The sequence below is a fragment of the Cygnus olor genome, chromosome 8, assembly GCF_009769625.2.
Source record: "Cygnus olor isolate bCygOlo1 chromosome 8, bCygOlo1.pri.v2, whole genome shotgun sequence".
Lineage (NCBI taxonomy): Eukaryota > Metazoa > Chordata > Aves > Anseriformes > Anatidae > Cygnus > Cygnus olor.
The window spans coordinates 8,844,992-8,867,301 of record NC_049176.1 but is presented as its reverse complement, the minus strand read 5'-3'; the positions used below and the strand labels follow the sequence as shown (position 1 = coordinate 8,867,301).

General features: G+C 60.8%; 2 protein-coding genes across 6 annotated transcripts in view; one reads left to right on the top strand and one right to left on the bottom strand.

Annotated features, from left to right (window-relative positions):
- Positions 1-22,169, top strand: part of LOC121074201 (nitric oxide synthase 1 adaptor protein) — a 36,498-nt gene extending 14,329 nt beyond the window's left edge. For 2 of the 5 annotated variants that reach the window (XM_040565986.1, XM_040565984.1), the window contains exons 3-12: positions 8,936-9,028; positions 9,309-9,382; positions 9,904-10,012; positions 10,131-10,272; positions 11,055-11,212; positions 11,719-11,886; positions 13,288-13,453; positions 13,916-14,065; positions 20,090-20,351; positions 20,452-22,169. In XM_040565986.1, the coding sequence (XP_040421920.1) occupies positions 8,936-9,028; positions 9,309-9,382; positions 9,904-10,012; positions 10,131-10,272; positions 11,055-11,212; positions 11,719-11,886; positions 13,288-13,453; positions 13,916-14,065; positions 20,090-20,351; positions 20,452-20,899 (1,770 nt within the window). In that variant the 3' untranslated portion in view covers positions 20,900-22,169. Of the gene's footprint in view, positions 1-8,935; positions 9,029-9,308; positions 9,383-9,903; positions 10,013-10,130; positions 10,273-11,054; positions 11,213-11,718; positions 11,887-13,287; positions 13,454-13,915; positions 17,453-20,089; positions 20,352-20,451 lie in introns of those variants that run through there. The other 3 variants (XM_040565985.1, XM_040565987.1, XM_040565988.1) reach the window with 3 other exon arrangements.
- SPATA46 (spermatogenesis associated 46) lies at positions 18,038-19,771 on the bottom strand. The gene is made up of 2 exons (XM_040566015.1): positions 19,287-19,771; positions 18,038-18,685 (listed from the first exon to the last, which is right to left on the bottom strand). The coding sequence occupies exons 1-2, from the start codon at positions 19,390-19,392 to the stop codon at positions 18,213-18,215; spliced, it is 579 nt and encodes a 192-aa protein (XP_040421949.1). The 5' UTR covers positions 19,393-19,771; the 3' UTR covers positions 18,038-18,212.
- Positions 22,170-22,310: the final 141 nt, after the last annotated feature.

Below are 22,310 nucleotides of genomic sequence, written 5' to 3'. Positions count from 1 at the left end.
AAAGGCCCGGGACTGTTTGAATAATCTGTTATCAGTTCCCTGCTGCATTGCCCAGAGGTGCGGAGCCGCAGCCTGGTGCAAACCTGGGTGGGAATGCCCTGGGGCAGAGCAGGGCTCGCTCCTGGGGAGCACACAGAGCCTTCGCCTGCTCTTACGGCAGGTGGTAGCTGCAGCTTTCTGGCTATACCAGGTGCCAGCTTCTTCACTGCTAGAACTAATTCTCGGTGGGTTTGGCTTCATGCAACGGGGAGGCTTGTTCTGGGTGATTCCGTGCACCAAACGGCCAAGGAGGGGACAGCGGCATCAGAATCCAGCCCACGGAGGGGCTGGGGCAGAGCAGGAGCATCCAACCGAGATTGTGCCTGCCCGGGCTGCAGCGAAATGCAGAGGAATCCTCTGTTTATGAGAGGAAAACCCCGAGTGAGTGGCCCACAGCTGGCAGCGAGCACGGATGCAGCGAGTGCTGCTGTCCCTCCGGGTTTCCCATTCAGTTCCTCGGAGCCTGCCCCCGGCTGTAGTCTCGAAGGGTAAATTGTTCTGTGGCTGTTTTGAGCAAGGGCATGTGAAAAACTCACGGGTCTTTCTGTGGTTTGGGCGCACCCAAGCTCGCCTTCCGGCTGTTTGATCTGTGTTTGCCCACAGCCAAGGCGCTGGCAGCTGGACGGGGCTCTGCCCAGGGCCCTGCTCTTAGGACAAGCTAAACAGGGTGAGTTTGGGTCAGCCCCTGGGACCTGAGCCTGGGAAACGTGCTGTGTATTCATGTTGCTTTCTTCTGAACCCTTTCCCATTGCTTCATGGAAGTATGCGATGAAATAGGTGATCCTATGTCAGGATGTGATGTATCACTACGGATTTCCACAGCGCTGTGCTTTGAGATAATTTCACCTTTCTATTTTGCCACGCATTCCCTTTTTCATGTGCCTAGGATCGCGCTGAGTCCATCGCAGCAGCATGACAGAGGATGCTCAGGTCACCATCCTCCCTGCTGGGTGGCACCGCTCAGTGTCTGGACCTTTTTCAGCTTTCTGCATCTTGTGCGTGCAGCTTCTGTTCCTTTTTCCTTTGGGAAGCCGCCTGGCCATTGCCGTATAAATCCAGCTGAAACGAATAGATACCAAGATCCTGCACGCTTGACCTGGATATCAAATACGCTGCTCTCTCCCAGACCTGCATAAAGATCAGCACTGAGCTCCTGCTGCTGTGGGGCTTGCTGAAAGAACAGTGGCATTCTGTCAAATTTCTATTGTTGCTTCATTTTGGGATCTAGCAGTTAGTGGATGGCATCCCCTTAGGCCAGGCTGTACTATTGTTTCAGATAACGTTTGTCAAATTGCTTGCAGGGGGGAAACTTGAAATATATTCTGTAAATCTCTCAGCCAGCCTGATGCCTTTGCGTGATACGCTTCTAATTTTATTGGGACAGTTTAGGATCTCATTTTGCAAAGGACTGTTGCTGTGTTGCATTGTGCTGCAGTCCTTGCGGTTGGTGTGAAGTCCCACATTGGCTGTTTTCTAACTAAAGGCTTGAAACCTTTGTCAACTTGCAGGAATTTTTTTCCAGGATCTGAGCCTATAACTCTTTACAAAACCCTCTGTAGGGCATTATTCAGACCTGCTGATTTCAAAACGTAGACTTTAGTGACTAATTTTTAATACCTGTGTTAGCTCTTGCTGAAAGAGGAGCCAGGAAACAAATGTGTGATATGAATAACTGCCTCTTTTCTCCAGCTGCAGACCAGGAACGTTGCTGCGTACTGCCAGCATCTAACGAGACCCACAGGGCCGCCTTGTTTCTGGTGCGCTAAGCATTCAGTGCTGTTGCTCATTCATTCTTTATTAATTGTCTGAATTTCATAATTGCTGATCTAGTTACGTTATTGCCAGCTTGCCTTCTTTGGGTTTGCCATTGCTGTTCCGCCCGGCCACTCTCGGCTGCTTTCCGCGCCGTGTTGCTCAAGCTTTTCACGCAGTGTGGGTGAGCGTCACTTTGGCGTGCAGTGAAACGGGTGAATGAATGAAGCCTGGCTGCGTTTCGCAAGCCGGGCTGTAAGCCTCGCTGTGTTCGGCTTCTGCTCGCCCTCAGCCGTATGGGTACGTGCGTTGTGTCACCCCATTTCCTCACCAAGGTGGAATTGGGGTGAAGCCTGGGGTGGGCACACTCCCCGGCGGTGCTAGCCCTGCGGTTGCCTTGGGGCAGCACCTCTCTTAGTGCTGATCTTGAGCACGGAGAATGTCTTTCTCCCTTGAAGGCACCTGCCAGGCGTTTTCTGGCTCTCTCAGTATCTGCGCACCCCAGGCTGGGTGCAGGACTGCCGGCCAGCCCCGGCCTCGGGAGCGACGTCCCGCGGGATGCTCGGTGCCTCTCGCCCTCCTGGTGGCCCTGCCCCGTGGGATCTTCTCCCTGCTTGGAGGAGCTGATGGGTAGCTAATTAAAAATACCGCAAATTCCAGCCAGATATGGGGTTTCCAAAGAATGTGCTGCTGCTGCTTATATTAGCAAGAGCTGATAAATAGCAGCATGTGTGCGGCTCATCGCTGGTGTCTGTGGGGCAGCCTGGTTGCTGCTGCCCCTGCGGGGGTCTCCGAATGGGAATTCTGCAACAGGGGACTGAGAAGCAGCTCTTATCCATAAGGACCTTATCCCCTTGACCATGCGTTTGGTATTGATTTAACTTTTATCCGTCCTGATTTCTCCAAGTTCCCTGTGAAGTGCTCGGGGTGAGGGCGGCTGCTGCGCGTGCCCCAGCGCGTTAGCTCAGCTAATGGAACTTGGAGGCAGAAAGGAAGGGGATCAAGGCAGCTGTATGGTGGGAAATAGCAAAGCGAGCAGACGGAATTTATTGTGGAATAGTCAATGTTATTGGAACACATTTTTTGTGATAAATGGGCGTGCTGCTGTGATCTGGGCTTATTTCAAAGCACCGAGCCTAGCTCTGCTCTGCCGCTCTCGCAGCGTGGGTATTTTTAGACCGATTCCCATTTATACCCGTCAGGACGCATGGCCATCACAGACAGTTACCAAAATTAAAGCTGAAATTGGATGGGAATATCGGCCCTGACCTTGTCAGCACAAACCACGACGACAGCTATTTTGGATGCACGCGCACCTCGGAGCTGCGCTTTTCCATATGCACAAACACAACCTCAGCTGACCTGCGGAGGAGCTTTATGAAGCAGCGTTAAGCCCAAGAACCAGCCTCCAGCTCTTCGTTTCTCCCTTTCCAAATCCCTGTGCCCCTCGGTGGATTGATAGCCACCGGCAGAACCTGACAGGGGCCGGGCAGGATGTTTTCGGCCCCGGTTCTGGCACCGTCGGAGGGAGGGCTTCCTGGCGCGCCTGCGCGTCGCCGGTGTCCGTGCGCACAGGGAGGACGCGGTGCTCGGCCCAGAGCTCTCTCCTGGCCCTGGGGGACCAGCAGGGACCTGCCTCTGCCTGCCCGAGCAATCTGCTCGGCGTCGTCCCGCCGGGGCTGGGCTCGCTGCAGGAGGCTGCCCGCTGTGGAAGGGACCCAGCGGGAGAGGGGAGTGCACGCAGCAGCGCAGAGAACGGGCTGGTGGTCGGCACCCCTTGCCAGGTGTGTGCGTCTCGTCTACGTGTGAGCTCTCCCAAACCTTTGGCCAAAGACTTGGCTCATGGGACACGTGGGCATGCTGCAGCACCACGCTGCATGCTTTGGTGTGATGCAGCCCTGCCCAGGGCTGGAAATCATCCGTGCACCTTCTCCCGTTAACGGCACCAGAACCGAGGGACCTTCCTTGCACTTTGTTGCCCTTTTCCTGCAGAGATTGTTCTTGCTCTTTGTTTTCCCAGCAACGGGCCAGGTCTGTCTCAGGTTCCCCTTCCAGGGGGCAGCTGCTGGGGCTCATCAGAGCTGGGATTTTGGTGCCATTTCCTTGTGTGGGTCAGGAAAATACAGCCCCAGTACTGCTGTTAGCATCCCAGCAAGGTGCCTCCAGGGTCCCCGCTGGGTTACGCCACACATTTCTGGCAAGTATTGCCATTTCTTGTGTTTTCGGTGCCAGAAATGGCCAGGTACGTAGCTTTCCTCCGGAGCTGTTAATTCTTGGGTTTCTGGAGCTGCGGAGCCTTGATTAAGCTCGCCCTCAGCTGTCACCTGGGAACAAGTTAATTCTTCACGAGCAGGTCATTACTGCTGCTCCTCCCAAGGGCTGGGGAAGGCTTCACAAGGCTGCTGCTTCTCTGTCCTTCCATACTCCAAGCTGATGCTGGGTTGAAGCCTAGCTTGTGCTTTACCAGCTGGGATGGGGACAGCCCGCTGCATCTGGTGAGCTTCCATTAAGGAATCTCACATTTATTTGCATTCTGCTAGCACTGGCATGTAGCGTTCCCAGTAGTCCGTCCCTTCCTGATGGAGAATGCTGGTGGGCAGATTGGAGTTTGTACCCACTGAGGTTTAGGTTTTGGGCTGAAATGAGGGCATCTCTGTTCAGGCTAATCTTTTTCAGATGCTTGTGAACGTGGGGGGATGCCGAACCCAGAGAGGCACCATCTCCCTCCTTCAGCATCTCACCTGCCCAACAGAGCCTGCAGCGCATGGTTAAAAGTTTCCCTACACTTGTACCGTGTAGGAGCCGTGAGACAGGGGCAGATAACACGTTTCTAAGGATGTGGAGGGTTTTTTTTGTGCTTTTCACACATACCCATCGCACTCGAGGCTCGTACATAATTTTACTCCAAACTGACAAGGTTACATGCGCTCCCTATTAAGTAACATATGTTACTCTGCTCTCAAGAAAGGGCAACTCTAATACTCTGCCAGTAGAAATGTGTTGTGCAATGATGCATACACCAGCTGGCATTATTTTCCATCTAAGAGCATGCCTTTGAAGTTATTTAAATAGCCAGCTCTGCATAAAAGACAGATGTTGAAAATAGACTCCCACTAACCTGAGGTCAGTGCTGAGGCTCTTGTGCTCTGCTGTTTAGAAATGTTTCTTTTCTAATTGAGAAGATGAACATGTTGGTTTTTTTTTGTGGGGAATGTAAAATTAAAGGGTAGTCTTTATTCACTTGCTTCACGGCTGCTTGGAGTTTACAAGTCATCTAATAAGTTTTTTCCATTAGTGAGACATCCTTAGTTTTCTGTCTTGAATACATTAAAAAATAAAAAGCACATCTCAAAAGTCCGTTTTCAAGCCTTGAGCATTTTAGCAGAGTTGTTAACCGGAGCTTGGAGCTGTGCAGGCCCAGGAAGAGAAGCATTTTTCTATTTCTCTTTCTCATTTCTGGGCATTTCCCTGAAGTTGTTTATTGCAGTTGTACATCTTCCGGGATCGTCACACTGCTATAGCCAAGGATTAATATAATTAATGTAAGCCTGAAATAATATTATGGATGTTTCAAAATCTAAAATTGTCCCCAAGAGGGGTAAAACACCTGGGTTGAAGGCCCAAAAACCTTTACACCATCTGGTTATTTGTAAGAAAGACGGTGACAGGCAAAGGGGATGGTGGGGAAGCTGCACAGACCCTCTTTCTTCCTTCCTTGCTGCCAGGCTGGATGATGATTTCTGTACCTTTTCTTCATAAAATAGTAAGGCTGGGCTTCATCTCTGCAAACTGGAGACATCTGTAGCCGGGCCTATCCTCCTGGTTCCCCCAGCGGAGGGAAATGTGGGTTTTCTCCTGAAGCAGCTGCTCCAGCACCGTTAGTGGGACGGGTTTTGCTTTCCCCACGTTTCCCTGCGGGTCAGTCCTTCGGCCCCGGGTGAGGTGGGTGTGCAGAGGCACGGGGCAGGTGGCCGTTGCGCTGAGAAATCCGCCGGGCTTTGGTGCACGTGGAGCCGTGCTCGGTCTCGGCGAGGAGCTCGTTAGTGCTGGGAGATCTTATCGCGCGCTTGGGGACGCAGGATGTGACTCCCTGCAAGAGCTGCTCTGGCATTGGCCCAGCATCCCTGGAAACGTGCGGGTTGTCGTCTTCTCCTCCGGATCGATGCTGGCTGATCCCTCCGCAGGCTGGGATAGAATAACAAATTGCTGATTTGAGCAGTGGCACCGTGAGCCGGGAGGTCTGAGCAAGCCCCGCGCGGTTTTGAGTTCATCCCTTAACAGCCTCTGTGGCTCAAACCTCGCTCACAGAAACTGCACAAACCTGGCCCTGCCTCTGACCCTGCCCGTAGCTACTGCTCGGGGTGAAACCCGCTCGGTTTGCTGAATTACAGCCTTGTGAGGGAGGCAGAACAAATTGCATGCTGTGGCTGTGAGCAGGGGTGAAGCAGCTCACACAAGGTGACGATGTTCCTACTTGTTCTGCAGAGCAGCGAGTGCTCCAGCTCGGCTCGCCCTGCTGCTCCCTTCTCCTGCTGCTCTCCCTCCCTCCCTCGCAGCCCCTCTTTGTGCCAGCTCGGGGTCTCTTCCCCAGGGTCACCCGCAGCCTGTGTGCGTTTTGGGGCACGCTGCAGGATAACGTGGGCCAAGGGCAGGTCCAGCTGTGCACCACCCGCAATTGCAGCGTGCACCGAGCCAGCCGGACCTGCCACCGCTCTGCTCAGCAGTTTCGGGTGGGGAGATGTCGGCTCTGCCCTTCTGATCCATCCCTGGCATCCCCCCCTCGCGAGACCACCTGCACCTTGGCAGGACAGGCGTGCACCTGACAGCAGGCTCGGCTGAGCTGCTGCCTTACTGAATTCTCTTCCTTGCCGAGCTGATATTAAATTTCAGTTAGTGCTTCACCAGGGAACCCAAGTGGGCACGAGTTCATTAGTGCTTTATTGGTTGGAGCTGGGCTTGGGTGCAAGGGAGATTATCCCAAAGAGTGCCTGTGCCCGTTGGTGCACCCATGCTAACGAGCTGGGGCTGGTGCAGGACGTGGGGTAGCTCCAAGTGCGTGGTTCAGGCTTGCAAGGGAGCTTGGCTCTCATCTAGGCATCGGGATAAAGGGCGAGATTTACGAGAGCGCTCAGTAAATCTGGCCGCTCGGTCCTCCTGAGCGCTCGCTTTCTTTGCTGCCTTCAGTTCCTGCTGGAGTTCTGCCGTCGGCACGCGGGGATTTGGCTTCGGCACGGCGCGGGCGGGCGAGGGATGAGTCCGGGCAGTGCCCCTGGCCTGCAGCCATGGGTAGGGCCAGGCGTGTGGGAGCGTCTGCCGGGCGCTCTGTATCCCCTGCGTCCCGTATAACCTGTGCTGGGGTTTGGTAACCTCTCTGCTAAGCGCCCTGCTCTGTCTGCGCAGCTTTACAGGGGCTGGTACTCACTGAAGCCCAGGCTAAAAATAGTCCCTCTAACCACGAGGTGTTTTTTGGGCTGCTATCTCTCTGAGCCAAGAATAATTAGCACTCGGGGTCACCCGGAATATAAATCCCCTGGCTCCAGCAGCTGGGTGCTGATGATCAGTGAGCAGGGGGACCCGTGCAGCAGGCGGCAGCGCCGGGGGAGTGGAGCCGTGCTCGGTGCCGTGGAGCACCCGAAATGGCACGCGGGGCTTTGGAGAGGGTCGGGTTGCCTACTGCTGAGTGCTCGGGCTGGAGCCCACCTTTTTGGGGCTAAATCGGGTTGGTGGGGTTTCAGATGCACTGGTCCTTAGCAGTAGCGGGGGCTCCTTTTTGACCAGATTTGGAGGCAGCCCCCTCCACCAGGGATGCAGGGAACAAGCCCTGCAGGCAGCTCGTGGATGGGGGATTTTGGGGCTGGCTGTCGCCACGGCAGGAGCCTGAGCTCTGCTTCCTGCAGCCCATCACCGTGGCTCCGGAGCGCGTGTGCAGGGAGAGGCAGAGCTGCGTCACCCCGCCGGGCGGTTTTCTGAGTCATCGGTATCACTCGTCCCCGCCAGCCACTTCCAAGTGGCTTTGAGGAATTGTATTCTCAGGTCTTTTGTCATTAAATCGCAGGTCGGGGCCGGCAGCTTTCCCTGCCTGCTGGCTCTGGCTGCCGGAGCTAATGCATCACGCGGCGCTGGAAGTGGCACGGAGCCTCGCGTGGGCACAGGGCAGGGCTGTGCATCGGGGCGCCTGGCTGGTGCTCCCCGTGCGGGCTAATGAGGGGATTAATTAAATCCCTCTTCTTCACGTAGAGGCCGTGGGACTGCTGTGCCAGGAGGGGGCTGTCCCCTATGTGTGGGGACTGGCATGTTGGGGATGTGGTGTCAATGGTGGAGCGGTTCTGTGAGTCCTCAGAAATCCCACAGGGATGGAGGTGGGGGCAAGGGGAGGAAAAGGGGTTCACGAGCACAGTTTCCATGCTCACAGTGCAGAGCTGTGGATGCTCAGTGCCTCTCGGGCTCAGCTGGCCAAGTGTGCGCTGTCCCCAGGGCCACGAGCGTGTGCATGGACCCACGGCTGGGGGTCCCCCACCCCACAAAACGCCGTGGTTTTACCCCAAAAGCACAGCTCCTGCAGAGGATGGTTGCAGTGCAGGAGTTTGCCCAGCCAAAACGAGCGCCTGAGCTGTTCCCCCCCGCCCACCCCCTTGCTGCTTGTCGGGCTGTGTGTGCAGGAGGGACTGGATTTAAGGGAGTCGTGGTCTTTCCCCGGGGCTGGGCCGGAGCTTTGTGTTTAGTCACTGATCTTTGGAAGTTCCTGAGTTTTATTTCCCATCCAGTGACTTCTAACTGAAGTGGGTAATCGCATTATGCCATCTCCCCTGGCGAGGCTCACAGAGCCCTCAGGAATCCTGTTTCCGTGCCGAGCCCCCCACACCCCCGCTGATGTAGCATTCCTCCTCCTAGAGCTCCCCAGCGGCCATAAACCGGCACAGCAAACCCGTGGGGCCGGGGAATCGCCCCTCTGCAGGGGATGTGGCCCTGTGGAGGTGCAGGGGGAGCAAAGCCCTGTCCCGTTGAGGGGACACATTGCTTCGAGCATCTCCTCTGGGCGCTGGGCAGGAGGAAAGGATGCGGGTTTGGGGAGCCAAGGGGCCGTAGGGAAGCTTTTCCATCCCGTCGGAGCATCCTCAGGACTAACTCAGGCCTCTCTCTGCAGTATGAGTTCAAAGCCAAGAACATCAAGAAGAAGAAGGTGAGCCTCGTCGTGTCGGTGGACGGCGTGAAGGTCATCCTGAAGAAGAAGAAGAAGGTAGGCGGCCCCAGAGCGGGGCACCTCGGGGTGACAGGGACCCGCGGGGCGTGCAGCAGCATGGTCGGGAAGGTTGGCCTTGAGTTCCTGGGGGCGGGGAGGCCCCTCGCAGTGCTCGCCATGGCTTTGGGCAGGGCGCAGTCCATGGGGTTTTTGGCTGCAGGCAGGGGAGGTCATCAGCTGGGGCTGGAGAGCAGCAGAGCCACGGCAAGCAGCGTCCCAGCACCGTCTCGGCCCCGTTCTCGATCTCGAGGGCAGCATCTGACGTACTCATTTTCAGCTTCTTCCCTTGCAGAAAAAAGAATGGGCCTGGGATGAGAACAAAATGCTCGTCATGCACGATCCCATCTACAGGTAAGGCTGAGCCCCGTGTCCGGCAGCGGCCGCTCGCAGGTCCCTGCCCTGCTGGGAAGAGGAGGGCCGCTCACGCAGAAAAGCCTCCTCCTTCCCCCCGAGCTCCCCAGGACAGCCAGTAAGCCCTTTTTAATGATCCCAATTAGAGCAATAATTAGTGCTGGGAGGGGGCAGGCGCCCGAGCCAAGAGGCCACCTCTCCAAAGAGGCACGCAGGTCTCGTTCCCATGGGTCCCCCGCGTCCCGGGGCCCGTGGTGCTGCCCTGTGTGGGCTGGGCAGAGAAATCCCTGGGCAGCCTTCACAAAGTGTTTGCTGCAGGTTAATTTTCTCAGTGTAGGCAGCACAGCTGCCAAAAAAAATAAATAAAATGGATGGGCTTTAGCAGGGCTGTGCTGCAGAGGCTGGGCAGCTGCCAGCACCCCAGAGCATGCCCTGCAAACAGGCTGCAGCCCTCCAGCCTCCTGGGCACCACGGGTAGCGTGTGTGCGGGAGGCAGACCAACGTTGTCTCCACCCTGGCAGGATATTCTACGTGTCCCACGACTCCCAGGACCTCAAGATCTTCAGCTACATTGCCAGGGATGGCTCTAGCAATGTCTTCAGGTGCAACGTCTTCAAATCCAAGAAGAAGGTGAGGATGCGGGGGGTCCCGGCGGGGTGGCTGGGACGTTTTGCCCTCTGAGCTGTGCTCAGCACCCCGTGGGCCAGCCGGGCTGACCGTGCTCTGCTCGCCTCCTCGCCCGCCGCAGAGCCAAGCCATGCGCATCGTCCGCACGGTGGGGCAGGCGTTCGAGGTCTGCCACAAGCTGAGCCTGCAGCACACCCAGCAGAACGCCGACGGGCAGGAGGATGGAGACAGCGAGAGGAACGGGGACGACCTGGACGTCCCAGGTACCGTGCCGGGGTGGGGTTGTGGGGTCCGGGGCGCTGGCAGGCACTGTGCAGAGCCGCTGTCTCTCCGCGACGTTGGCTGCTGGCTGCCACCTGCGGGGAGCAGATTTGCACGGCGGTGTGCGCTGTGGAGCTGTGGGATCTCACCCAGCGAGGAGCCTTCGCTAGGCGTCAGCCGGCATCCTCGCAGACATCCCCCGTGCTGGGAGCCCATTAGCGGGGTCAGCGGGCGCCCGAGAGCTCTCCGTGCTCGGCTGCACGCGCCGCAAGCGTTTCCTCGCGGCTGCCAGGACGGAGGCCAAAGCGGGGACCGTCCCCACGTCCCCAGGCAGTGTGGGGGCTGGCTCCTGACCCTCTGAGTGTGTAAGGGTGTAAGCGTGTAAATGCTGCGCTGCCGCCGGCTGCAGGGTTCCTCCTGGCACAGCCCAGCCTCCGCAGCTGCACTGTCCTGGGGGGACCATGCCGTCCTGGGCAGCTCCCTGCTTGTTTTTCCTCTCCACAATGTACCGGCCATGGTGTGCTGTTCCCCGGGGATTTCTGAGCATCTGGTTTTTTTAGTTGTTGTTTTTTGTCTCTTTTCCCGTAACCTCCTGTTTACCTTTACTTTTCTGTGCCTCCTACCCCTGATGGCCCATTTCCCCCGAACGCAGGGGTTTTGGCTGCCGTTCCCCGGGTGTGTTTAGGCCGCGAGCGCCGGGGAATGGGGCAGCCGAGGACAGGGTGGCGGGGGGGGGGGGGGGGGTGGTGCGTGGGGTCCCAGCTCCGTCCCTGCCCTCCCGCAGCCTGCCGCCTCACCGCTGTGGAGCGGGCGGCCGCCTCGGCGGAGGAGACCGACATCGACGCCGTGGAGCTGCCGCTGCCTGGGGCCGGCATCCTCGACTTCAGCCGCGGCGTCACCGACCTGGATGCCGTGGGCAAGGAGGCGAGCGCCGACGCCAAGGTGCGTGGGTCCCTCTGCATCCATGGGGCCAGGGGAGGGGATTTTGCAGCGTTCCCCAGCTCCCGAATCAAAGCCATCGGCCGCTGCCCTCTGGCTCGGGGCCCGGGGCGCTCCCGCAGAGCGCCAGCCTCGCCACAGCCATGTGGAAAGTGTCTGGGGCAGAGCTGATAGGGATAATTGTTTTTCACACCAAAAAAGTGCCTTTTATGTATTTATTTATTTTGATACAGTGGAAATTTCCACGGGAAACGTCAGCCTTTTGTGAAATCTTCTGCCAAAGCGTTTGTGCTTTTGTGACATTGCTGGGGGGGATGCGGGGAGGTCAGCGAGCCCACCACCGGGCAAAAACCGTTCCAGAGGTTTTCAGCTCGCCGCAGCACGGCGTGTGCGATTGCTTTGAATGCAGCAGCCTGTTCCCTGCGTGCTTCGAGGGCTGCTCTGTGCCTGGTGGTGGCTCTCTCAGGGGGCACGGACGGGGTCATGCTTTCTCTGTCGGTGTGTTGCAGGGCTGCCTCCACCCCGAGGACATCCTGACCGCCTCGCCCAGGCTGCTGCTGCCCTCGTCCGCCCCGCTGCCCGACCTGGGCACGCCGCTCTCTGCCCACCACCAGATGCAGCTCCTGCAGCAGCTCCTGCAGCAGCAGCAGCAGCAGACGCAAGTGGCCGTGGCACAGGTTCGTCCCGCCGCGAGTTCCTTTACCTTTATCGGTTACCCCAGCTTTCCTTGCTCCTTGACACCTCCCAGAGCTCCCCACAATTACTTGACTTTCTCCCTGGCCCAAGCAGCTGGTTCCGCGCTTTGGCTGGCTGGTGGGAAGGCAGCCTGTAGCCTCGTCCCCCTTTCCGCAGGGTCTGAGGCTGTGTGCTGGACTTGTGCCCGCCGCGGGATGGTTCCCGTCCCAGGAGCTGCCACTCGGCTCCTCTCTAACCCGCTCCGTGTGCGGCGTGGTGCTTCGGTGTCACTGATTTATTAACAAAAACGTTGTGCTCCGTCGTGCCGAATGCCTTTTAGCTGACTGAATGCATTACATCAACGCCTCTGTCAGGGGCGCTCGCTGTCTGCTCTCAAAAGCATGGAGTCAGTTTGTCTCTGGACGCATGGTGGTTGGCACCGGCTTGGTTCTTTACCAACAAAGCCAGTAGATCCCTGGTGTCGTCCAGGATCTGTGTCAGACTGATGGCTCTGTAGCTACGGGGACCGTTTTGTAATTATCCCTGCCTGTAATTACTTGGCTAGGGATGAAACGCCATTTAATTCCCTCGTTGACCAGAAAGACTTGCTTTTGCAAGGTGTTTCCAGATACGTGTAGAAGTTCCTTGAATTATGGCCAAGCAGCCTTCCTGGGTGCTGTCCCCAGGGGACTGGTGGCACAAGCCTCTGTCCCTGTGCCAGCGGTGACATTTGGGCTCTGCTCGCTGCTTCCCTGCATCCCCCGAGCCCTGCAGCACGCCTGTGATGGAGGCAGCTGTCAGGCCGGGAGGAGGGATGCTTTTCAGGCTGATGCTGTCAGCGCTGAGCTTTTGCACCTGCTTAGCATTTAATTGTGGTTCCACCTCTGCCAGTTCCTGCTTCGCCCACCAGCACTGGGCAGAGGGCTCCCCCACCTCCCCTGTGGTCACGTTTCAGCCAAGATAAAACTGATCTTTTCTTTTTTTATCCATCAAATCCATGCTTTCTTGTCTCCCTGGGGGTCTTGATCTGTGCTGGAGGGGGGGTGTGCTGCATGCACACAGGAGCCGGGGGTGCAGGCAGGGTTGGTGCTGTGCCAGCGTGGCTCCTGGGTGGCTCTGTGCTGCTGTCCCCCTGCCTGGAGCACGCTCCTGGGGCTCTGCTCGCTGCAGCTCACAGCAGAGCTGCCCCGCTGTCCCAGGTCTCGCCCAGCAACGTCCCCATCCTTCCCAGGGCCCTGGTGCTGGGCTGATGTAGGTGCTTGCGTAGCGGTAGCTGTGCTGAAATAAACGGACGCTTTGCCCACGGGCATTCCCTGCCAGCTTTTCCAACCTCGAGCTTTTCCGTCGTCCTCCTGCTGCGCTGAGCGTGCCCTGGCGTGACGGGGCTGTCTCCTGTCCCGTAGGTCCACCTGCTGAAGGACCAGCTGGCCGCGGAGGCGGCGGCGCGGCTGGAGGCGCAGGCGCGCGTGCACCAGCTCCTGCTGCAGAACAAGGACTTGCTGCAGCACATCTCGCTCCTGGTCAAGCAGGTGCAGGAGCTGGAGCTGAAGCTGGCGGGGAACAACACCAGTAAGTGCTCCCACCCCGTTCTCTCCCCTCGCAGCTAACGGGATCCCAGTTTTGCGCATTCCTGTGGTTTTGTGCAGGGCCATGTTAGTGCCCTTCTGGCCCAGCTTGTTGCACGTGCAGCGGGGTGCTTGCACGCAGAGTGGAGGGAGGTGTGGGGGCAGCGGTCCCACGTGTCCATTGGCTGCGTGTCTGCTCTCCCCCAGAGGCCGCACGGCCTGTGCCAGCTCCTTCCCTGCCCGAGAACCCCTCCTTGACCTCCCTCTCCAGCAGATGTGGCTGTTGGCTCCCTGCAGGAGCTGGGGTGGGAGACAGATAACCTTTCCTCCTGGCTCTTTGCAGGCCAGCAGCCCCCTGGGACTGTCCTTCCCCTGGGGGTCCACAGCCTGCCTTGGTGGCCGGGGGACACCCAGGAGGACCGGGGTGGCTCTGCGACCACCTCTCAGCCGTGCCCTTCTCTTGCAGCGGGCTCCCAGGACAGCCTGCTGGAGATCACCTTCCGCTCCGGCGCCCTCCCCGTGCTCTGTGACCCGACCACCCCGCAGCCCGAGGACACCCACCTGCCGCAGCTGGGCCCCGGCTCGGGCTTCCCCAGCGCCCTGGGCAGCCCCATAGGTAGGAACGACTGTCTGGTGAAGCTGGAGTGCTACCGCTTCCTGCCGGGCTCGGGGCCGCACGTCCCGGAGCCGGCGCTGGGCAGCCTGGAGCTCCTCAAGTTCCGCGAGTCGGGCATCGCCTCCGAGTACGAGTCCAACACGGACGAGAGCGAGGAGCGCGACTCCTGGTCCCAGGAGGAACCGCCGCGCCTGCTCAACGTCCAGCCCCGGCAGGACCTGGGCGACAGCCTGGAGGACGAGATCGCGGTGTAGGGCACGGCAGGAGGTGGTGCGGAGCAGCCGGGAGCCCTGGCGGGGCCGGAGGAGGGAGCGCGGGGCCGGAGGGCAGCGCATGGCGCTGTGCCGTGCCCAGGGGAAATAAATGGCACCCGGAGACGTGCCAGCTCAGCAGGAGCAGGGCACAGACCTCGTCCGTCCCCAGGCTGTGTCCCTGCTGCCAGCCCCGTTGTCCCGAGCACAGCCAGCCCTCAGCACCCTCAGCTTCGTGCCAGGCTTGTGCTGCTCCCTGGTCCCCGTGCCTGCCCCCGGGCTGCGTTGAGAGGTCAGAAGTAAGGGAAGCAAAGAGCCCTCAGCACCATCACAGCCCCGCAGGGCCCTGTCGTGCTGCTGGCATCGCTGCCAGAGCCCCACGGCACGCAGCTGCCCAGCAGCCCCAAACTGCGGAGGTCAGCCCGTGCCTCCTGTGCCGGGTTAGGAGGTGGTGTAAGTGGTGTTACTGGGGGGGGAGCGGCGAGACAGGCGAAGGTCTTTGCTGGGGGAATGAGAGAGCAGTTGTGGGGTGGTGAGCGGGGACGGGAGGGAGCCAAGAGCCAGTATGGGGCAGCGAGTGGGGTTTCTGCATGTGGAGGTGGCGGGAGAGGAGGCTGGGGCCGTGCTGTCAGGATGAGCGATAGTGTGGGTGCGTGGGCGAGAGCAGGGGGACACTGGGGACGAGCCTCGGAAGGTGAAGGGGTGAGAGGAGGTTGCACAGGATGGCCGGGCACGGGCAGCTTTGGCAGGGTGCTGGGGCTTGTGGTGCTTTGGGACAGGGTTGGTCCCTGCCCGAGACAGGTGGAGGGTGCGTGGGCACTGCCTGCCCCTCCCCGGGGCTGCAGAGCGGGGAGGGAGTCATTACGGGCACGGAGCGGGAGCCAGGGAGCGCAGCACGGGGTGTGCAGTCCTCCTTCCCCTCGCTGCCTGGTCCTGGACCTCCTCAGCACGGCTGCCAGGCTTCGAAGCCTTTCTGGTGTTCTCGAGCCATGTTTTCAAGTGCTTCCGTGCACCCACCGCCACCACCAGCTCCCTGCTTCGCTTTACAGACAAAACCCACCGCATTTCCCAGCAGGTGCTTGCCCGCAAACCAGGGCTGGCAATGGCTGTGCGGAGACAGACACACACAGACCCTCCGTGGGGAGCGAGCTCTCCTCCTGCAGGCACCGTGCTCGTTCGGATTCGGGGTGGTTGCTTTTTGGGGGAAGCTGAGCCCGGTTCGGGGGGCTCTGGCCCCCTGGGAGGTGATGCCAGCTGTGAACATTGCTGGGAGCTGCCCGGGAGCAGCGGGCAGAACGGGATGGAGCTGGCGGGTGGCACGGGTGAGGACTGGCCGTGCGCAGGGGCTCCTTCACGAGCCTGGTTTGCGCCCTCCAGAGGGGCAAATCCGGGATATCAGGGTGCCCCAGCAGCCCCTCAGAGGCCGGTGGTTGTCCTTAGAGGCCCCCAGAGGAGCCTTTCCCTTCTCTGCGAGCACATTTATCAGCTGCCCACTGCTGCAGCCTCCAAGAGGCCACAGCTGAAGCGATACAAGCCAGAGCCCTGATGCCCCCCTGCTCCCTGAGGAAGCGCTGGGAGAGCTGGGGGTTGGCACGGTCATTTTCCACTCCTTCCCCCCTCCTGTCCTGCTTCTGCTTCGCTTTGTCGCTTGCCTGCTGCTCTCCCCTTGGCCAGCTCTGTCTGCTCGCTGTGCCTGCGCCTAACCCCTCGCTGCGCATCTCCCCGCCTCGAGCTCGTGCTGTGCTCCGCTGCTCAGCCCCCTGCCGAGGGAGGCCCGTGGCTTCCTCCTGCCCCAGTCCCCTCGGGGCTGAGGAGCGGGGTGTGGGTGAGACCCCCGGGGCAGGCGAGGGCTGTGCTGGGCACTGCCCACCCAGGAGGAGGCTGGATGATGAGGGCAGTGGGGCTGGCAGGAGCTGGGGGTCCCAGAGGGAAGGCAGGACGAGTTCTGTGCTGGGCCTCTTAGCAGCAGCGAGGGGCTTGTTGGGAACACGAAGGTCAAAGCGACCGTGAGATGGTGGAGTTCAGGGTCCTTAGGGCAGGGAGGAGGGTGAAAGGCAAGCTCGCAAGCCTGGGCTTTCAGAAGAGCAGACCTTGGGCCTCCCCAGCGGTCTGCTTGGAAACATCCTGTGGGACAAGACCCCGGAGGGCACAGGGACCCAGGAAAGCTGGCTAATGCTCAAGGGTTACCTCCAAAAAGCTCAAGAGGTCCATCCCGTCAACGAGGAGGTCAGACAGGAACGCCGGGAGGCCTGCGTGGGTGAACAAGGAGCTCCTGGCCCAACTCAGACCCAAAGAGGAAGAGTACGGAGGGGGGAAGCAAGCATGGACATTGCCCAGGCACCCAGGGGTGAAGTTAGGAAAGCTAAAGCCAAAATGGAACTGAAGCTGGTCAGGGATGTTAAAGCCGTCGGGGCCAGTGATGGCCCCCGTGGCCCCCACCGTCTGGGTGGGGGCACCCTCACGAGGCCGCCCATGGCACGGAGCTGGGGGCAGTGGGTGACGCCAGGGGCCCTCACCGGGCTGGAGAGGCGACTGGTGGCACCGCAGGCAGCTCAGCGAGGGGAAGCACCACTTCCCTCCTTGGAGATCCTCAAAAGCTGCCGGGACGTGGTCCTGGGCAGCCTGCTCTGAGCATCCCTGCTCGAGCAGGGGTTGGAGTAGGTGACATCCCGAGGTCCCTTCCAGCCTCAGCCCTTCTGTGATTGTTTCAGTGTCCCCAGCAGTGGCCTGGTGCCCGGCGGAGCCCCCCGAGGGGACAGAGCAGCGGTGGGTGCTGGTAGCAGGGTGCCCTGGGGGCAGACGAGGGCAGGAGCAGCAGCAGGCAGGACATCTCCTCCAGGCCCGGCTGCCTTGGGAAGCAGCAGGCAGTGCCGAGCCAGCTCCCTGCCTGCAGCCTTGGGCTGGTGGCCAGCGCTGCCCGCAGGGGATGGTGACTGATGCCCCGGGGCCGAGGGGGTGCCGCTGCCCCCTGTGCGTCACCGGAGCCGGCTGGGAGCCAGCCCATGCCGTGGGTACGTGTGTGAATGATCCTCCTCACCCGGCGCTGCCTACCAAATGCCTCTCTGGCCTCTCACTTTTGTTATGGACCTTGACTGGGAATTTATAGCTCTATTTTTTGTCCTTTCTTTTTCCTACGACTGTCCTCTCTGGCCTCTCACTTTTGTTATGGACCTTGACTGGGAATTTATAGCTCTATTTTTTGTCCTTTCTTTTTCCTACGACTGTCGTGTTACTAACCGTCGACTCAGTCTATCTGGGAAACCAATCTGTCAATGTAAGTGCACTTAACCCTTGGGTGTTGTCATCAGTTGATTGGCTTTTGCTAAATAAATCTTTCTATTTCTCAAGGCTTTCTGTTGTCTCTTCCTTCTCGCTGGCTCTCTCTTTCTGTACTCCTCCTGCCCTCCACGCTCTGCCAGGCCGGGCTGGCAGCCAGCACTGGCACCCCTGGCATCGCACAGCCCCCTCGGAACCGAGCATCCTTCCCTGCGGGACCCCCAGCCCTCCCCTGCAGCTCGGCTCTGCCTGGCTTGTGGTGCCAACCGCAGGCTGGCCGTGAGAGCGAGGTGCCCCGAATAGTGTTTTTGGGGTAGAGGCGTGGTGTGGGCTTGTCTCAGGGCTGGCTGATGGTTGGAGGGTGCCCGACGCTGCCTCCAGGGTTTCCAGATGCTGAGCAGTGCTTTCCAGGCTCCGTGACTTTTCTTTTTTTGGGGGGGGATGTGCTGCTGGGAAGGAAAAGTCAGGAACGGCCTCTTAAAGGACATCAGAAGCACTGTGTCAGCGAGGGGCTGCGGCGGAGCCGTGCCTCCTGGGAGAGCAGCAGGCCCTGCTCCGCGTGGCGTTTATTGCGCTGGCGGCCGCAGCGATGGAGCAGTGCCCTCCCGCGGCGGCCGGGGCTACTCGGGTGCCGGGGGGGCCTCGGCCTCCTGCGCCTGGTGCTCCTTCTCCAGCAGGACCTTGAGCTTGCGGTAGTACGCCTTGCAGCTGTAGCCCTCCTGGGAGCTGTGCTGGATGTGGGTCTTGAGCGCCCAGAGCGTGGGGAGGACGCGGCAGCACGCCCTGCACTTGTAGCCGTGCTGCGGCACCGGCTGCCCCCGCGCAGCCCTGAGGATGTCCCGCACGGCGATGCTCACCCTGCTGCTGTTCTGCCGGCCCTGTTGGGAGGGCCGCGGCTCCTCCGAGGAGCAGGAGGAAGAGCAGATGGTCTCCGAGAGGTTGTCGGCTTCCTCTGGCTCCTGGGCGCCGATGGCCAGGCCGGAGGAGAGGTGCTGCTGGGAGGCTGCTGCGGTGCAGATGAAGTAGCTGTACGGTGAGAACCAGGGCCGGTAGATGGTGCGAGCGGGGAGCTCGCTGCCCGGCGAGGCTGCGGCTGCAGAGGGAAGGGCAGCAGTGAGTCGGGGGTCCCAGCACGAGCTCAGTCACCCACGGGGATGGGAGCAGTGCTGGAGACCCAGGAGGGGCCCAGTCCCCAGCACAGTGCTGAGCCCATCTGTGCCCAGAGCCCTGGCTGCTGGGCTGGGCTGTCTCAGCCTTGGGGGGATGCTGAGGTGACTGTTTCTGTCCCCGAGTGTCCCCCCCAGCACGGAGAGCATCCCTTCCACACCATGGGACACGTGGCTGGAGAGCCGTGCGGGATGCTGGCGAGACACCCACCAGCACGAGGAGGGCTCACCCTGCGGCCAGGTGGGGCTGTCCCACGCGGAGCTGCACAGGCACGGGGGCAGCGCTGGGGGGGGGCGAGCTGGCGCTGCTGGAGGCAGCACCCACGGCCTTCGGGATTCCTGCTGGGAAGACGTGGGGTGAGCAAGAGAGCAGCGCAGAGGCGGGCTGCGACAGCAGGACCCCCCCGGTCCCTAAAAAGCACCCTTTGCCACGTGGGGCCCCCTTCCCCTGCCCACCCAGGCAGGTTTGCCCGGCCGGAGCACTGCGTGCCCCCCTGCCTGGGTGCAGCCCGCAGGCACCAGCCTCACCGGGCAGGCTGCCGGGGCCCCAGGGGCAGGGGGGCTCCAGGCCGCCCCTCCCGGTGCCACGGGGCACGGCCCCCACCGAAAGGGACGGCACGACAAAGCTCTCCATCCCCCTGGTGCAGCTTCTGTGCCGAGGCCGTAGCGCCACGCTGCCGTGGTATCGTCAGCTGATGTCACTGAGGGCTGGTGCCACGCGGGCACCGCAGGGAGCTTCTGGGCACCAGGCGCAGCCCTTCCGAGGGGCTTCAGGGACCTGGTGTTCAGAGACCTGCTGGCTCCGTCCCTCAGGGCTGCCAGGATGCAAGGGGCGAGGTGTGGGGGTGCTCAGCCACACAGGCTGCAGCTGGTCCAGTGCAGGATGGTGCAGTAACATCGGGGTTTTGCACCCACAGCCGGTGAATCCTATTTCTGTAGGCAGCCAGGCAGGGGATCGGCACTGCACCTCACCTGGCAGCATGGAGTGAGCATGCAGAAGGGCCAGGCCTGCTGTCCCCTTGGTAAACCCTCTTTTTCTCTTTTTTTTTCCCCACAACCTGCTTCCCAAGCTGCTCGGTACCAGGTAAGAGATGCTCTTGGTGTGCTGTCAGTACCAGCATGGTGCCCTGGGCTTGCTGCTCCCTCGTCTCACCCTGTGCTGTCCCCACTGCATGCACTGTCCTGCACAGGCACGGCACGGCTGCGGGGCCACAGGAGCAGCCTCCCTGTCCCCAGATTGTGTTCCCCCCCGTGCTGCTGGTGGGCAGCTCTGAGATGCTCGCCCCCTGCAGCCCAGCTCACACCCGCTCTCTGCTCCCTTTCCCTTCCAGTGGACCAGAGCATGTTTGAAAACGCCAGCGCCAGCACGGCACCCACCCCGCGCCCGCAGCACGTCTCCGCGGGTGCCCCAGCGCAGCCCTCCCGCCCTGCTGGCAGCCAGCACCTCCGCAACCTGGGCAAGGCCGTGGGGGCCAAGGTGAACGATCTCCTGCGCCGCAAGGAGCCGGCTGGCCCCCCCGGCGTGGGGGTGACGGAGGTGAATGCCAGCGCCGGTGCCGCGCTGGGCATGGGACAGCTGGCAAACGAGGATGGGTGAGTGTCCCCGCTGCGTGTGCCCCGTGGCAGGGATGTTCGGGCAGACTGGAGGGGCCCTGGTGTGGGGCTGCGTGTCACTGCTCCGCTCTGCTTGCAGGGCCCCGGGGCTGGATGCCTTCCCCCGGCTGGACCCGCCGCCCCCCGTCACCAAGAAGAGGACTCCGCGTGCCCTGAAGACCCCGCAGGACATGCTCATCGCACCCCAGCCCGTGGGCAGCAGCGTGGCGGAGCCCCCCGAGCCGCTCCCAGCACACCCTGACCCTGCGGAGGAGTGGCTGGGGGCAAGGGACCTGTCCCCTGTGGAGCACCCTGGGGTGCTCGGTGCGACCAGTGCCTCGGCACCAAGTGGGGACCAGCCGACTGGTGCCCTCCCCGTGCCTGACCTCATCCACAAAGGCAGCCTGGAGACCTCACCCCGCACCGAGAAGTCTCCTCGGGGACCAGGGCTGGAGCATGAGCTGCCGGGGAGCGCAGGGCGGCCAGAGCCGTGCACCCCGAGCCGGGAGGCGGAGGGTCCCCATCCTGACCTGCTGTCCTTCGAGTAGCAGCAGGAGAGGGGCACAGTGGGGGCTGGCTCTCCCAAACACGTCTCTCGCTGCTGCTTGCTGTTCTTGGGGTCGCTATTTTGGGGAGGGGGGGAGCCCTAGGCTAGCAGGAGGCATTCCCGAGCCATCATTCCTGAACCCCTCCTCCCCAGATGCCCAGGAGGAGCACAGCCTGTCTTGCCACCGCTCCTGCAGCCTGTCCTCATGTGTGGCCGCAGAAGTGCCAGGACCCTCCTCATGCCTACATCTCACCACTTGTGCCAACTGAGCAGCCCCATCCCGGGGTGCCTGCAGGCTCTCGCAGCCCTGCTGCATGCTGCCCCCAGCCCCGAGGTGTTTCCAGAGGCCATCCCTTCGCAGTGCCATCTCTTTGCTGCGGAGCCCCAGCCCCAGGAGCCCTGCTCATGGCATGGAGCTGGGGGCAGCAGCGTGGGGCGCCTGGGGCTCTGCAGCTGCCCTATGCGAGGCTCCCCCCTGCAGCTCCTGCTTGTGTCTTGGTCTCAGCGCTGCCACCACAGGCAGGACCAGCCTGCCCAGGTGGGCACCCCACTCTGTGTGGACCAGCTCCCCTGCTCTGTTATTTCTGGGGGCGGTGGAGCTTCTGCATGAGACTGGGACACAAGAAGCCACGTGGTCCCCTGATACTGCTCTATGATTGTTTCTGGATGAGCTGCAGGAGAGGTTATCCAGCATGGGGACCCCTGGGCGGGTGCAAGGAAGCAGCTGTGAGATGGCACCCGTTACCTGGAGCATCCTCACCTCAAAACGTGGTCACGAACTGCCTTTGGGCAGGGCTGGGCTGGGACAGATCTCACAGCCCCACCGGTGCCACAGAGGGGAGGACAACCCAAGTGGGACCTTCTAAAGCCACAAACCGCCTTCCACCAGCAGTCCTGAGGGCACCGTGCATCCCCTGGTGCTGGCAGCCGTGCAGCAGTGCCTGGGGCACCAGAGGTGGGCTGAAGCGTTTCCTCCTGCTGCACCCGAGCCCCTTGGTGCTGGGGTAGAGAACACCCTGCCTGTAATGAGAACGCCCTGCCTCTAATGTGATTGTGCTGTACGTGGCCGGTGCCACCCCACAAACCGGTGTGTATGTGTGTGCTGCCCGGTGAACGCATACAGGGCCGTGTCGATGGAGACGAGGGCTTGCGGCCCCTCTCCGAGCACCCAGCGTCTTCCAACCCTGTGCCCCACTGCAGGCCCCGTCCCTCTATTTATGTCCTCCGGGATGCGCGTGTACTTTGGGACAAAAGATGTGGATTGCACAATAAACGTGTGGGTTTTTTTTTATTATTATTATTAATCGCTGACACCTAGCACCCCCTTTGTGGCCCCTGGGGGCGCTGAGGGGGGACCGGGGAGGCGCTGAGGAGGAACCGGGGTTGTACTGAGGGGACCGGGGCGGCGCCGA